The sequence below is a fragment of the Neofelis nebulosa genome, chromosome 2 (genome assembly GCF_028018385.1).
Source record: "Neofelis nebulosa isolate mNeoNeb1 chromosome 2, mNeoNeb1.pri, whole genome shotgun sequence".
NCBI lineage: Eukaryota > Metazoa > Chordata > Mammalia > Carnivora > Felidae > Neofelis > Neofelis nebulosa.
In genome coordinates, this window is record NC_080783.1 from 129340098 (window position 1) to 129356830 (window position 16733).

The following is a 16733-nucleotide window of genomic DNA, read 5'->3' on the forward strand; positions in this document are numbered from 1 at the left end:
AGCTCGGAACCTGGATCCTGCTTCAGGTTCTGTGTCTCCCTCTCTCTCTGCCCCTTCCCTGTTCCTGCTCTGTCTCTCCTGCTCTCAAAAATAAATAACAAACATTAAAAAAAAAAAAGTTAGGGGATGCCTGGGTGGCTCAGTCAGTTAAGCATCTGACTTTGGCTCAGGTCATGATCTCATGGCTTGTGAGTTCGAGCCCCGTGTTGGGCTCTGCGCTGACAGCTCGGAACCTGGAGCCTGCTTCAGATTCTGTGTCTCCCTCCCTCTCTCTCTGCCCCTTCCCCACTCACACTGTCTCTTTCTCTCTCTCTCAAAAATAAACATTAAAAACATATTTTTAAAAAAGTTTAAAAAAAAGTATAAAAGATTAATATAAGTATATAAATATATCTGGAAAATATTTCCGAAACTATTATCTGATTTGCTTTTTCCTATTCTACTTAAACCCCAAGTAAACAAGATGAAAACAAAAAAACTCATAGGAAAATCCCTAACTAGCCCATTGCTAAATTATATCTGACAATCAAAATTGGGTAAGCACTTTTCTTCCTGGTTTACTGCATTACAATTTTCAACAATTTATATTACATTAGGATACAGATATTCAGTCTTGATTTATAATCAATAAATATTAACATGTTCCTTGTAATGATTTTTAAAATTAACCTAAACATATTTTTTAAATTAGTTCACTGATAAACAAAAATTTTTTTCTGATGTATTAAATAACACACATAGGCAATCAACACAAATATCTGTTGTTCTACCTCATAATAAGACAATTCCTCACAAAGTTTTACTAATTTTCAATCTTGAAAACTGATATGTAGTATGTAACAAATAAAATATAATTAAAATGTAAATTACAGTAACTTCTAATTTCATTAAGTCCTGGTAATGAGATGTTTATATAATTCATTTAAACTTTCCTACTTCTTGGGTAGGCCTGGCTGGCTCAGTCAAAACATGCGACTCTTGATCTCAGGGTTGTAAGTTTGAGCCCCAGGGAGAGTATAGAGATTACTTAAATAAGTAAATAAACTTAAAAAAAATAATAAAAAAATTAAAAGATAAACTTTTCTACTTCTTAATTTAATACCTAAACTTTAATTGTTTTAAGGTAATGCTTGTGGAAATATACCATCAATTTTTGGCATCACATTAAATGACATGTTCAAGCAGAGGGTATATTTAATAAGGATTACTAATACTCATCATAAGAGGTGTGATCTGGAAGGTTTTATTTGATTGGCAAGGCTTGAAAGTGTTAAGAAATACTAGTTAAGGTGCTTATATGTGTTTGTTAGGAAGATTGTAGCTTTTTTAAATGTTTATTATTTATTTTTGAGAGAGAGAAAGAGAGACTACGTGCGCACACAAGTGCACACGAGTGGGGGAGGGGCAGAGAGAGAGGGAGACAGAATCCAAAGCAAGCTCCAGGCTGTCAGCACAGAACCTGATGCAGGGCTCAAACTCAGGAATTGTGAGATCATGACCTGAGACAAAGTCAGACATTCAACTGACTAAGTCACCCAGGCACCCCTGCCAGGAAGATTATAATTTTAAATGAGAATTACAGCAAAAGCCTAAAGTGTTTAATATTTGGGAACTTAAACCCAAAGCATTGGTTTCTTCTACTCTATAGGCAGAGATAAAGGATTTTCTCAGGCAGAGTTCAGACACTAAAATACTATGCCACTTCCCTTTCTAAGCTTGCTTTATTTCTGTATACCTCAAACAAGCTGAAAATCAAAGAAATAAATGCTCATGGAATTTATGATGGAGCAGATTGAAGAGTTCCCTAGGAAGAACTCATCTCATTATAGTCTTTAAACCCTCAGAAACTGCACTGATGTATATGGTAAAAACTCATCACATGTTGCCATTAAGCAATTAAAGTACGGCTAGCCTGAACTGAGATGTCCTGTAAGTATAAAATACACACCAGATTTCAAAGACCTAGTACAAAAAAAAGGAATAGAAAATATCATTAATTTTCTATATTTACATGTTTAAATGAGAATATTTTAGAAATTTATTATTAGGGGCACCTGGTTGGCTCAGTTGGTTAAGCATCTGACTCTTGATATCGGCTCAGGTTGTGATCTTGTGGTCATGAGATTGAGCCCCGCATGAGCCTCCACACTGAGTGCTTGGGATTCTCTCTCTCTGCCCCCTCCCCCCAAATAAATATTTTGAAAAATGTATTATTAAAATTATCTTCATCTGTTTCTCTCTCTTTTTTAATGTGGCTACTAGAAACTTTTAAATTATATATGTGGCGTGCATTATATTTCTACTGGATAGTGCTGCCTTGGAATATGAAGATACCTAGACAGTGTTAGTGTTAGCATCTTAACAACAAAGCATAGGGGCACCTGGATGGCTCAATCAGTTGGGCATCCAACTCTTAAAATAGGCTCAAGTCATGATCTCACAATTCCTGGGATGGAGCCCCATGCTCTCAGTATGGAGACTGCTTGGGATTCTCTCAAAAATAAACAAACTTCAAAAAAAACCAATAAATGATAAACAACCAGTTTTGTGGACTAGAAATTAGGTGCATCCAAAAAAAGTAATATGGTCAAAGGTAAGGTATGTTTGGAGGGGAGTCAAAGGAAATCACATCAACTAATATGACAACTTTTTAAAAAAGTATTTCCTCCAAATACTAATGAAAATTATTTGACCTTACATCCATTTCTCTAGCACCCCAAATATGGATATATTTGATTCAATTCTCTTACTCTCTGCTTGCTCTAGTCTCTTTCTCAGAAACCATATTTGTCCTTAAAAGTTTCATCTATTAGATCTAGCCTTCAATTTTTCCCAACATTACTGAGATACAACTGACACATAACACAACTTCAAAATATATAATGTGTTGATCTGATACACATACTGCAACATAATTACCACCGTAATGTTAGTTAACAGATAATTACCATTCTTTTAGTAATTTTGGGAGGTGAGAACATTTAAGATCTACCTTAGCAACTTTCCAAGTATATAGCACAGTAGTACTGCTACCTGTAATCACAGTACTGTTCATTAGATCTCCAGAACTTACTCCTCTACCAACTGAAGTCTGTACTCTTGGACCAGCTTCTCCCCATTCCCCCTAACCCCCATCAGTCTTCAATTTTTTGCAAATCTAACTCTCCATCATTCAATTATACAGTACAGGTTTAAGCACCTACCTGCCTCAAATTGAGATTATAGTTCCCTAAAAACTGCTTTAGACTTCTCTAAGAGTTTTAGTGACATTTTCTTAGTCATAGTCTTTGGATAGTTCCTCCATCTCCCATATCCAATAATCATGCAGTGTTGATTGTTCTTTCTGGTGATTGCCACAGTCCTCAGCATTGCCTTGGTTCTCATCATCTCTCACTCAACTACTATAATAGCCTCCTATCCGGATTTCCTGCTTTTAATTTTTTTTAAGTTTATTTAATTTTGAGAGAGAGAGAGAGAGAGAGAGAGAGAGAGAGAGAGAGAGAAGGAGCCCATGAGCAGGGTAGGGACAGAGAGGGAGAGAAGGAGAGGGGGAGAGAGAGAGAGAGAGAGAGAGAGAAGGAGCCCATGAGCAGGGTAGGGACAGAGAGGGAGAGAAGGAGAGGGGGAGGGGGAGAGAGAGAGAGAGAGAGAGAGAGAGAGATAGATAGATAGAGAATCCCAAGCAGGCTCCACACTGTCAGTGCAGAGCCCAATGCAGGGCTCAAACTCATGAACCGCGAGATCATGACCTGAGCCAAAATCAAGAGTCAGATGCTTAACCAACTGAGCCACTCAGGTGCCCCTGGATTTCCTGCTTTCTACCTCAAATCCTTTTGCCTGTTCAATCCATTTTCCACATTGCTGTCAGTGATCTTCCTCAAGCACAAATTTCTTAATCAATGCCCACCTAAATTCCCTCAAATGCTCACTCTTGCCTCAGAATAAAATCTAGATTTTACTATTCAACCTCCTGTACCAAGTGGCCTCTGCTTACTAAGTTGATCTTTCACCAGTCCAAATGATATCCAAATAATTATCTATTAATACCAACTACTCTCTTTGCTCATCCTGTTTCTCCTAAATGCAAAAGGAAATGTGTTTAAAACTAATGCCAAAGATGGGACGCCGGGGTGGCTCAGTAAGTTGGGCGTCCGACTTCGGCTCAGGTCATGATCTCACAGCTCGTGAGTTCGAGCCCCGCATAGGGATCTGTGCTGACAGCTCAGAGCCTGGAGCCTGCCTCGGATTCTGTGTCTCCCTCTCTCTCTCTCTCCCTCCTCCGCTCATGCTCTGACTCTCTCTGTCTCAAAAATAAACAAACATTACAAAAAAAATCAAAAAACTAATGCCAAAGAGGAAATGAAAACATGGAAGGGAAAAATGAGAACAGAGCTAACCAAGTTTTGTGCAGGATCAGCAATGCAGAAAGTATACTTGCACAACTATCTTAAACCACAGAGAAAGTATTAATAAACATGGTAACATTGTAAGAGAAACTGATTTGTCTGGAAAATAGTAAATCATCTGTAAATAACAGTTTTTTAGGAAACAAAAATGCCTAGCAACGTTTAAATCATAAATTAGGAAATAAGAGGGGAAAAAAATACTGGTACTAAAGACAATCTCAACAGGGACCTGGAAAAGGTACCCTTTTCTCTTTATCTGGTCTTCCTTATCTAAATCCAGATGTCAAATTCAGCTCCCTTTTCTGTAATTTATACCTATGTATCTCCATCTGCTTTCTAGATACCTCAACTTGCACTTACACTCACTGTATTTTAACCCTAAACTATTTTTTCTCTCCAAAACTGTTCCTTCTCTTTCCCTTTATCAATAAAGATACTACTACCTAGACTTCTAGACCTGAATCCGAGTCTAGGATGACTCTCCCCCAGCTTAAATCCTATTTAATCTTCCTCCAGAACTGCTCTCATACTCTCAGCCATCTTCTACCTCCTTTGCCACATTTTGGCCTTCTTCCTTGGACCAACACCATAACAGTACCAGTCTCTGCCACCCACTCCAATTTATCACCCAAGTGCACCCCTGCTTCTAACATCTGAGTTTTTTCTAATAATCAAATTATTACAACAATGATAATCAACATATATACACTACTCTATCACTTGCTTTTTTCAATAAATATACATCATGGATACCCTTTATACAGCATATAAACATATAGATTTAAATAATTCTTTTTAATAGCTACATAATATTTCTTAGTGCAGGCACACCATTATTTATTCAACTATTCTCCTCTATGAGAGGCAGTCATCCTGTTTCTGTTTTTGCCACTATAATGTTGCAGTGAAGATCTTTATACATATATCTTTATTATCAGTACTTTTATTTCTTCATTTTAGAGAGAGAGAGCGCAGGGAGGGGCAGAGGAAGGAGAGGGGGAGAGAGGGAGAGGGAGAATCCCAAACAGGTTCCATGCACAGCGTTGGTCAGTGTAGAGCCCAACTTGGGGCTCGATCCTATGACCCTGGGATTATGACCTGAGCTGAAATCTAGTCTCAAACAACTGAGCCACTCAAGTGCCCAGACTTTTATTTCTGAAGCAAAGGTTCCCATAAGTGGGAATGCTGGCATCAAAAGATGTGTCTGTTGTGTTACTATACATTGCCAAATGCTTTGTCAAAAGTTTTTAACAATTCATTCCCACCAGCAAACTTCCCAACGATAGCATGTCAGTCTGATGGGTTAAAAAGAGGAACTGGTCTTTATTTGCATTTCCACTCAAAAAACAATCAACTGAATGTCCTAATCTGCAAGTCACCAGTTCACATCCTATATTTTTCTATTGTGTCATTATCTTCTCTTTATCAATGCGCAGATACTCTCTACAGATTGACCCTTTCTCTTCTATGTGTGGTCAATATTTTCTTTGAATCCAGAGTTTAGCTCTTGATTTTTTTGTTAATGGTGTCTTCTACCATATAGGAATTTATAATTTTTATTTAACAAATTTTTTATGGGATTTGGGTTATCAATTTTTTTAAAAGTGTAACCCATGTTACTCTATATTTTCTCCCCATTTTATTGTTTTATTTTACATTTTAGATCTTTATACATATGGAATTCATTTTAACTTGCTAAAGTTGGATTAAGATCATGCCTAAGTAAATAAATAAGGAGCAAAGAATCATGCTAAGTAGATGTCAGAACAAATACCTTAAGACAAAAATTTGTAAAATGTCATTAAACAATGAAAACCTAATATTAAATATTTATGACCTAAACAAAACAACCATGGCATAAAAGAAAACCATGGCATAAGTGAAAACTATCAGGAATCTAAGTGGAAATAAAGAAAATATAACAAAATGAAGATCTAAAAAATGGAATCATGAAGAATTCAAGTTGAAAAAGACTTAGAGAACATGTAGTTCAAACTCTTCATTGTTTAGGCTAGGAAAGTGAAGTACAATCTGGAGTGGAAATCAAGTCTTCCAACTATTAGTCCAATGAGGAGAAATAATAAACCAGCTTTTATAAGTAATGCATAATGAAAAATCAAAAAGCCAAAAATCAAAAGCAGACTTGTAGGCTACAAAGAGTTTACATTCTCAGAAAACCAAAATATATTATTAAATTCCTAATTATGATTCCAACAGATTCTGCAGGGCTGTGGCCCAAGTTATTTAGTGAACAGGTAAGAATCTTTATAAAGGTAAAACCAGAGGCCTGGGGCAAAGACAAATGCAATACTCATTATTAGTCAGCTTAATAAAAACAAATTGAATTGTGCATGAAAAAGACCACTTAGGGCTATCAAGGTACACTAAAAATTGTATGAAAAAATAAAAATAAATAAAAATAAAAATAAAAATTGTATTAAAGTAGAACATATGAAAACTGAGAACTAATAGAAGACCTACTAAAATGTATACAAAGACAAACATTAAAGAGCTAATATTTCTTGGTAGGGGGTTAGTAAATACTGTATTTACTTCTGTAATGAAAATAACAATGTAAGGTTTAGAGGGTTTCTCTCATAAACATAAAAGTGTAAAATAAAAAGCCACTGTTAGAAAATTATTCATAATGACAGTATGAGTCAGAAGAGTAGTTACTCTGGAGGAGAGGGTAGGATTCAGACTATTAGACTATTTACACTATTTTAGACTATCTAAAAATTTAGGATTTTTAGATGAGAGGGAAGGATTATGGAGTACTTGAAAACGTTCTGTAACTTGATCTAGGTGGTAGTTAACATGGATAAAAATTCATCCAGCTGTACAGTTAGCAGTAGTGCATTTTACCATTACACTTAATGAAATCTTAGAGTCATTTCCCTTCAAAACAGAAACAAGAAAATGACTTCCTTTCAGCACTGCTGAAACAGTGCTGGTAGTGACTGATATTTGAAAGAAAAAAAAAAACAAAAACCTTTCCTTTTTACTGGTTCCCCACTGCCTAATGTCTACTCTATTTAGCTCCAACCTACCTTTTAGTCTTCATCACCCTATTCCTTGCAACAAATACCCTATACTCAAAAGGAACTATTCCCTCTTCCAAAAAACTCATGCACTTTTTCCTCTTTGGGCCAAATTTGGCTCCAATTTCCCTATGTCTGGCAAAATCTTACCACCTTCCAATGGCACTTCCTCTTGGGAGTCTTCCCTGATCCACTCCCACCGAGGAAATAATTCCTTTTTCTTCTCTTCTCCCTTTCCACAATGCTAATATAGTACTTAGTACTTGTGTACCGTCTCCTCTCACTGAACTATGAATTGCAGGAAGTCAAGGGATATGTACCTGAAATAGTGTACAGCAAAGAGTAGATACTCAATAAATACTGATTTAAATAACTATGTGGGACTGGAAAAATCCAAAAATTAAAGTATACAATTTTGCTCAACAAGATAAACTTAAAGAAGTGACCAGAGGGGCGCCTGGGTGGCTCAGTCGGTTAAGCGTCCAACTTCGGTTCAGGTCACGATCTCGCGGTATGTGAGTTCGAGCCCCGCGTCGGGCTCTGTGCTGACTGCTCAGAGCCTGGAGCCTGTTTCAGATTCTGTGTCTCCCTCTCTCTCTGACCCTCCCCCGTTCATGCTCTGTCTCTCTCTGTCTCAAAAATAAATAAATGTTAAAAAAAAAAAAAAAAAAAAAATTTTTAAAAAGAAAAAAAAAAAAGTGACCAGAATGAAAAAAACACATAAAACTAAAATAACTAAAACAAAAATGCTTTACACATGCTTATATTTGCATAGAAAACTTTAGAAGAATTTGTAAGAAACCTAAGAGTAGTTGTGTCAGAAAAGGGAGGCTGTGTAATCTTTTCTGCTATCTAAATTTCTTTGCCAAGTCAGGTATTTAAAAACACTTAAGGGGGACCTGGTAACTCAGTCAGTTAAGCGTCCAACTCTTGATTTCAGCTCATCATGATCTCACAGTTCATGAGTTCAAGCCCCGCATCAAGCTCTGTGCTGATGACATAGAGCCTGCTTGAAATTCTCTCTCTCCCCTCTCTCTATGCCCCTACCCCACTTGCTCTCTCAAAATAAATAAACTTAAAAAAAATTTTTTAAGTACTTAAAAATGATCATTACAAAGACTATGAAATGGCATGGAAAATGCCATGTCAACATTAGATATTTTTAAAAAGGAAATCACAGAATGACAAATAAAAAAATATATCTGTAACTATACAAGGACTAAAAGAAAATGTGAAAAAAGGGGAAACATGTAAAGAACTGGCTTAAATACATTCTGATTACTTTTACTTGTAATTTTTCTGGGTTAATTTTCTCTTAACATTTGTCAAATATGTGGTATGAATCACAGACACTAGACTATTGTTTATAGATAAGGAGAAAAAAAAGACTGCACTAAGGGGGAAAAATGCCAGAGGTGGCTTGAGCTTGCTTTGTAGTTGATTTAATTACTCTTGTTATTTTTTGAATAAACTTCATCAAATTTTTATTTAAACCCTTTTATCAGTGATATTTTTGCTACCACTTTCCTGTAGTAAAAAGTGGCAAGGGAGCAATATTGAGCACTAGAAACTTCACTGATTTTAAGTATGGAAATTCGTTTTGTAAATAAATATAGCCTTTGCACTCAAAATATTAAAGCTCTTTTTGTTTTGTTTTTTTTAAGTGTTTTGAGATAGTCCCTAAAGGCTGACCCCTTCTCAGGTTTTAGGTCTCAGCTCAAATATCACCTACTCAGAGAAAACCTTTCCTGATCCATCTATCCAAAGTAGCCCCCTCTCTCTATATATATATCACAAACTGAAATAATGTTTATTCTTTGTTTACAGATTTATTTTCTATTATTTTCCACTTGAATGCAAGCTTCAAGAAGGCTGGGAACTTGTCTGCCTTCTATTGCTGTATTTCCACAGGAATTCAGTAATATTTATTGAGTAAATGGGGACTTTAGGTAGCAAAAAATGGAGAAAATTATAAAGCTGATCTACTGTTTACTTTTAACAAACATTTCCATTTTTCTAGGGCCTGTTCCAAATTTAAAGCTCTAGAAGAAAAACTGGTGGACCCACCTTTAAGAAGCTTATCAAGATGCTCACATTAGGCAGTAGTAAGAAGTGCCATTTTGGAAGGATAAATCAAATGCTACAGAAATATAAGAGGCTGGGTTAAAATAAGAAGTCACTATGGTGATAGTAGCCCCATTTAAGCCAAGACTTGAAGGCTAGCTAGAGTTTGGATAGGTGAAGAACAGGCATAAGGTGAGCATTCTAGACAGGAATTGGCATACAGATGTAGAGGCAGAAGATTTCAATAAGAGTGACTAGTTGAACATCAAGATCACACAAGGGAAAGGTAGATAACAAGGTAGGTTACTGTCAGGTTGTAAGTCTTCAAAAGCAGACTAAGCATCTGAAATTATCTCTACACAACTGGAGGGGTCTCTCTCTGCAGGTCTTCAAACAGTTGAGCATGATCTCAGCACAGCACTGTTACAGGAAAATTATTCTGGCAGCGACTGGCCAGATAGACTGGAGTGAGAAAGAATAGGTGCTTGGAGGCTTAGTTAGGAGGTTACTTCAACAAAGTGGGCATAAGGCTCTGAACTAAGGTTTAAACATTACAGAAAGTCATAGACACATGACATGTTAACTCTGCAGTCAGAAAGATCTAGGTGTGGGGAAAAAACAAGAAAGTTCTGGGTGTGGAATACTAAGTCTATATTTAATACCTCTATCAGTTTTCTAAAAAATAGCTTTATTAAGATATAACTTGCATAGCATATAATTAACCCAAAGCGTACAATTAAATAAATGGTTTTCAGTATATTCAGAGTTGTGTATCTATCATAATAATCAACTTTAGAATATTTTCACTCATCCAAAAGGAAACCATCTCCTTAGCCATTATCCCTGAATCTCCCCACCCCCTACACCTTCCAACATACACAACTCCTCATCTACTTTCTGTCTCTATATATTGTCAATTCTGGATATTTAATGTAAATGGACTCACACAGTGGTTATTTGTGAATGGCTTAATTCATTTGGCACAACTTTTTCAAGGTTCATCAATAGTGTAGCATGTATCAGTACTTCATTCCTTTTTATTGCCTGATATTCCATTTTTGGGATATACCACTTGTTATTTACCTATTCATCAATCTGTGGATATTTGGGTTGTTTGATTTTTTGGCTATTATGATTAATACAGCTATGATAACAGATGTATCAGTTTTAATGTCTATGAAATAAAGATAATAATTCTTATCAAGTTTTAAAAGATGTAAAGAATAATGCCTGGCACAGAATAAATGTTCAAGAAATATTAGTTTCCTTGTCCCTACATTTTAGGTAAACTGAAGATTAAGTAATTTATCTTTCTACCACGACTCAACTGTACTATCTTCAACCTAGCAAAACCTTTCCCCAAATGTATGCTTCTCCCTCTTAGGATATTCCTTCATCATTTCTTACAGACTCTGTCATCTTTTGCTAACAGAACTCACAGTCCCCCTTCTTTCTCTCTTTCTACTCCCTAAATGCTGAATGAATGTCATCTTGTGTTTTGCTCATGTTTCTTTTTTTTCTTTTTTTTTTTTTCTTTTTTTTTCAACGTTTATTTATTTTTGAGACAGAGAGAGACAGAGCATGAACAGGGGAGGGGCAGAGAGAGAGGGAGACACAGAATCTGAAACAGGCTCCAGGCTCTGAGCTGCCAGCACAGAGCCCGACGCGGGGCTCGAACCCACGGGCAGTGAGATCATGACCTGAGCCGAAGTCGGACGCTTAACCGACCAAGCCACCCAGGTGCCCCCCTCATGTTTCTATTTATACAAAGATTCAAGGAACTATTTTTTAACCTCAACATTGCTTTCCTTCCCTTCACTCTTCTGTCTTATCTTACACTCCATCTGACATCCTGGTGCTGCTTCAAGTTAATAGCGCTAGATGGAAATTTTCTTTTCTCTAAAATCTCCCTCTTGCCCAGTTTCCATGCTATCAAAACTGATGTTACTATCAACCTTTTTTCCTCATAAATACTGATGTTAAGGACCATGTACATCTTGCAAACTATTTACACAATGCAATTCACTACCCATTTTCAAAGAAATGTACTTTAAGTACGACTGTGATTTAAAAATATTACCAAATCTTACAGGGCACCTGGGTGGCTCAGTTAAGTGTCCAACTTTGGCTCATGTCCCGATTTCAGGGTTCATGGGTTCCATCCTTGCGTGGGGCTCTGTGCTGACAGCTCAGAGCCTAGAGCCTACTTGGGGTTCCGTGTCTCTCTCTCTGCCCCTCCCCTGCTTGCACTTTTTCCTCTCTTTCAAAAATAAACATATATATATATATATATAACAAATAAAAATCTTACCAAATCTTAAAACTCACCCATGCAAATCTTAAAAAACAGAATGCCAACCTTATAATTATCAAATTTTTAAAAAGATGTCTCATAACCTTTTCCCCCCTTTTATTTATACACTCGTTCTAGTACGTTCAGCACTATGACAGTTACTGATGTGGAGTTCTAATCTTGCACGAGGAACTGTATCTCCCAAAATTTTGTTGACTCAGTCACTTCTGTCCTTTGCTCAACAAGCTGGAGTCAGAGATACTAATTAGATGTCACTCCCTTTCCACTACTAGACCATAATTACTTTCAACCCAGCTGCCAAACAATGATGGTTCTTCCGGTTTGGTGGTTTCATTCCTTCTCTAACCTAGCTGACCTAAGTTTGGAGAGATTTTTATGAAAGCCGTAGGTGACATGGCAGAAAAGCAGAATATCAACCAACAAGCAGTAGTACAGCCCTAACAGCAGTGAGTGGCCCTCAGAGTATAGACAGAAATGTGAAGGTGCAGCTTTTGCCCTGAAATTTAATCATCCAAATGGCTCCTTCTCATGAACTCTTTAGAAAAGTGAGCTCCTCTAGAAACACAGGAAGAAGGATCTGTTCAACAGTCAGCGTTTGTTTTTGTTTTTTCTTCTATTAGAAGACATTGAAAAGTGTAATTCCAGAACCCTGCTTGGTACTAAAATGAAGAAACATAGCAAGCAGTCTTTGGAAACAAGTGTGAGGAGAAGGGGAGGGGCGGGTTACAGAAACACAGTGCCCAGACCGTACTGGGTGCAGAGACATCACCGACTGGTGGGGCTCCGGGGGGGGGGACCAAGGAGCGTCGAGAGCAACGCCGAGGATAGTCACAGGGGCCGAGGGAGAAAAATCCGGACTGGGGGCCGCTCACCCAGGGCGGGGCCTCGGGGCCAGAGCCGGGCCGAGGCGACGGGGTGCCAGACGACAGCTAGAAGGCCACAGGCTCCCGCACCCTGCCCATCCCTGAGGCTAGCAGGAAACAGGGTTGGGAAGGCGAGCACGAAAAAGTCCTAACAGGGACCTGGGTCCCAAAGCAACAAGTGCCCGCGGCGGCTTCCCAAGAGACTGTTGGTCTGGAGCAGGATAGCAAGGCACGGCGCGGCGGCCTCCTGGCCTTCCCTCTCTCAGCCCCTGCCCCACCGCACTCACTCTGCCACACCACGCTCTTCAGCCCCCGCTCCGTCACCGGCGGCGCCATCTTCCCAACACTGCGGAGGAGCAGCCGCCGCCTCCGGCTGGCAACCCACTTTAGGAGAAAGAAGCTCGGAGTGGCCCCGCCCCCACTCACGGACCGCGCCCTCCGGTAACGTCACGAGCGACCGCCAGGGGATTCCCGCCCACGCCTGGACGGAGGCTGCGCAGTGCGGGTGGAATCTGTGTGGGCAGTCGTGCGCCCCCTAGCGGGACTCTGTCAGCCGAAGTTCAAGGACCCGTGACGTCAAAAAGCGAAGTCGTGCCTGTGTGTTACGAGTTAACCTGATATAAAAAATTCCGAATTCACGCAGACGGTATTTGAAAAAGGAATGGGTCATTCTTTCGCTTTGCAAAAGAACTCTTCACCTGGCGAAGCCGTTCATAATAGACTCCACTCAGCAGCCCCCTCAACTACTGAATAGAAAATTTACCCATTAAAGTCTATTGTATTCATTTTTCAAGGACATAGTAATTGTGTAGAACTCTGAGGTTCTCTCCAGTGTGCCCCGACCTATGCAGGACTTTCAGGAAACTCAAAGAAGTGAGAGACCCACTTCTGAAGAATTATAAATCTCATTGGAGAACTCAATTCCTGGTATGCTGAAGATAGTCAAAAGTTGGTTGAAAAAGCGAATGCCTTCATGATGATAATATACGTAAATGAACCAATAAAACAGTAATTATTTACTCAACAAGCATAAATTCATGTGCAAAATTGTGTGAGAGAGAACATCAATGCTTTAGAATTTAAAAGAAGGGGTTATTGTTAAGAAGGGATTCACAAAGGAGGTGATTTGAGCTTAGACTTAGCAAGTTTAAGCAGAGAGTTATTTCCTGAGATGGTGCTTTTGAGGTAAAATCACAGTAATCAGTCATGAATGAAATCAGTTTAGTTGCTGAGAGCCCCATCTGTCACTAACCATCATTTACACTGTCAGAAAGTAGACTTTCCCATAGATTTGCAAAGAATCAATGGTCTTAATTCAAGTTGGTCACATAGGAAAGTGGAAATATACTCTTAATGATAATGGCTAATATTTACTGAGTGCTTACTACATACAAGGTATTATGGTAAGTGGATTATAACCCTTAAAGATAAAGAAACTGATAGTGAAATAACTTCCCAAGGATGCTCAGCTTGTGGTATAGTGGGAACTAGGATAAGGCATAAGCTACACAGAAAGCAACCAAGTAGTCAATGGGACAAGCTGCAGTATTTGCTCTTTAGGAGAGAAAGAGAATGACGAATAAAAGCAGCCATAAAATAGGTTCAAGCACAACATGTGGCATAAATGGTTTTTCCACTCATGGCTTATATGGGAATGGAAGCTGGAGCTCTGGCCTCTTAAACCTACTTTAAATGAACTCAGCTGCTCAGAATTTTAAACAAATGAACGCATTTATTTTCCTCTCCCTTTTCAATTTAAAATCAGGTTCTGCTTAGTATGGCAGGATAGAGCCCCAAGCCATCAGAGAAAGACATGACATTGCCGACTCATCCTTCTAAAATGGAGCTCCTTGCCCTAGACAGTCAAACCAAGACAGAGGAGTGAGGGGGTAAAATTCCTCCATCTCCTACCTTGAGGAGAATGACCCAGTGTCAGAGAATGAAACAGTACAGCCCTTTGGGGCTGGAAGTTTGCCTCGGACCACATGGAGTACAGCTGTGGTTCATGCCCCTGAAGATTCCAAGGTGGGAGTGTGTTATAGGAGAACAAATGTGGTCCTTAGCTGCACAAAGACACAGGTCCACAACCTACAAATCCTGGCTCTGCCTCTCAGTAGCAGTGTGATTGCATTTATGTGTTAAATATGAGTGTAATATCTAAAACCTCACAACAGCCCAACAAGATGAAATACTTATTGCCATTTTACAGATGTGAAAACTGAGATTCAGAAGTTAAATAAATCACGTAAGACCTCAGGACAGCTCCAAGACTATTGCCCTTTTTATCGTACCATATTGCGTACCCTCCCTTGCCGCCTTAATTTCACATAACCTCCCTGAGCTATATCTCTAGTCTCCTTTACTTTATTTGCCTAAACAAATTGAACAGGGAATTTGAATTCCCTGAACATGACATGGCAGAATTACAGGTAAAATCCAACAACACTGGTCAGAGGCAAAAAATTTGCTTTGCAGGAAAAAAACAAAAAACAAAAAACAAACAAACCCAGAACCCCAAAAGCAGAAAAACAGCCAGAATAACCAAGGGCTGAATTAGGGTAGATCATTCACCCAACATCTTATTCTCAGGTCTTCTTTATCAATAACTGATGACTTAATCATGATAATCCAGAGAAATATTCTCCATAAAAATATCATGAAAAAAAATCATGGACTTTTACTTGGTGCCCTGAGAATTTGTGTTTCAACTGGTTAGCTATGTAAACATGAGTGAGTTACTTGATCTTTCTGAGTCTCATTTTCCTTATCTGTATGAAAGAATATTATCTAGCTCATAGAGTTGTTCTGAGAACGAAATGAGTATGTGGAAAGCACCTAGAAGCACATGATATGTGCCACATCCATGTTTTGGTTTTATGTTCACCAGTGTGGACCCCATTGTCTTCTGTGGAATTCTGACTGAAGCACCTCAGCCTCAGATGCCTAGTTAAAATAGGCATGGGGCGCCTGGGTGGCTCAGTCAGTTAAGTGTCCGATATCTGCTCAGGTCATGATCTCATGGTTTGTGAGTTTGAGTCCCGTATCTAGGCTGTCAGTGCAGAGCCTGCTTGGGATTCTCTCTCTCCCTCTCTTTCTGCCTCTTCCTCACTCTCTCTGTCTGTCTCTGTCTCTCTCTCAAAATAAATAAACTTGAAAAATAGATAAATAAAATAGTTGATAGATAACCATTTCATTTTCTGTGTTCTGGTATTCATAAGGTATAGGTATATAGGATGCAGTTCCCTGGTGTCCTAAAATCAGGGATTCTGACCTTTGTTTGGCCTTGGCCTTTGGCTCTTTGGCCATTCCAATCAGCCATGGACACAACTCTACTCAAACACCCTGCTGGCAACTGGGATCAACACACAGTCTCACATGGGCCCTGGACCACAGCTCAGAATGTTGCCCCAGTTCATGGTGCCCTCATAGGGCATGGAACCACTCTGAACCTCATGGACCCTTCTAGATCTTCTCACCAAATCTTTCCTCACATGCCATATCCCTCTATCTTGTGTTAAATTAAACAAGAAATCTATTAAAGCAAGGTGGTTCTAATGCCTTGACATCCTGTGTAAGCAAACCAAAACCTAAGCCTGTAAGCATCTCAAGATTAAGAAATCAAAGTCTAAGGACAACCAAACAGCCAATTAGGCTTTCCCAAATACAGAAACCACTTAAGCTATAGCCAATTAAACAATACACTTGATTTGCTCCTGTCTCTTCTCTATGAAAGTCTTTTCTTGAGATCCTGTCAGTGGAGTACTCCTAACTACTTCTGTTCTGGTGGTGCTGAATTAGAATCAGGTTCTGGTAAAACTCTCAAATTTATTAGTATGCCTCAGTTTATCTTTTGACACTTCTCAGACTCTCATCACTGAAATTTTGCTTCAAGGAAGAGCACACCACTGCAAACCTGTTAAGTTTCCCAAACCTGGCCACGTGTTACTTGGTGAGATTGTTGAAGATATAGATTCCCAAGCCTGGTCCTAGACATACTGAATGAGAATCTCCAGGGGTGATATCTGGGAATCTTTATTAAGCAATG

The 16733-nt window shown here is 38.7% G+C and overlaps 1 protein-coding gene across 1 annotated transcript in view; it reads right to left on the reverse strand.

Moving 5' to 3' along the window:
* STXBP3 (syntaxin binding protein 3) overlaps nt 1-13112 on the reverse strand; it is a 64046-nt gene extending 50934 nt beyond the window's left edge. The window contains exon 1 of the mRNA XM_058716340.1: nt 12976-13112. Within this exon, the coding sequence (XP_058572323.1) occupies nt 12976-13024 (49 nt within the window). The 5' untranslated portion in view covers nt 13025-13112. The remainder of the gene's footprint in view (nt 1-12975) is intronic.
* Nucleotides 13113-16733: the final 3621 nt, after the last annotated feature.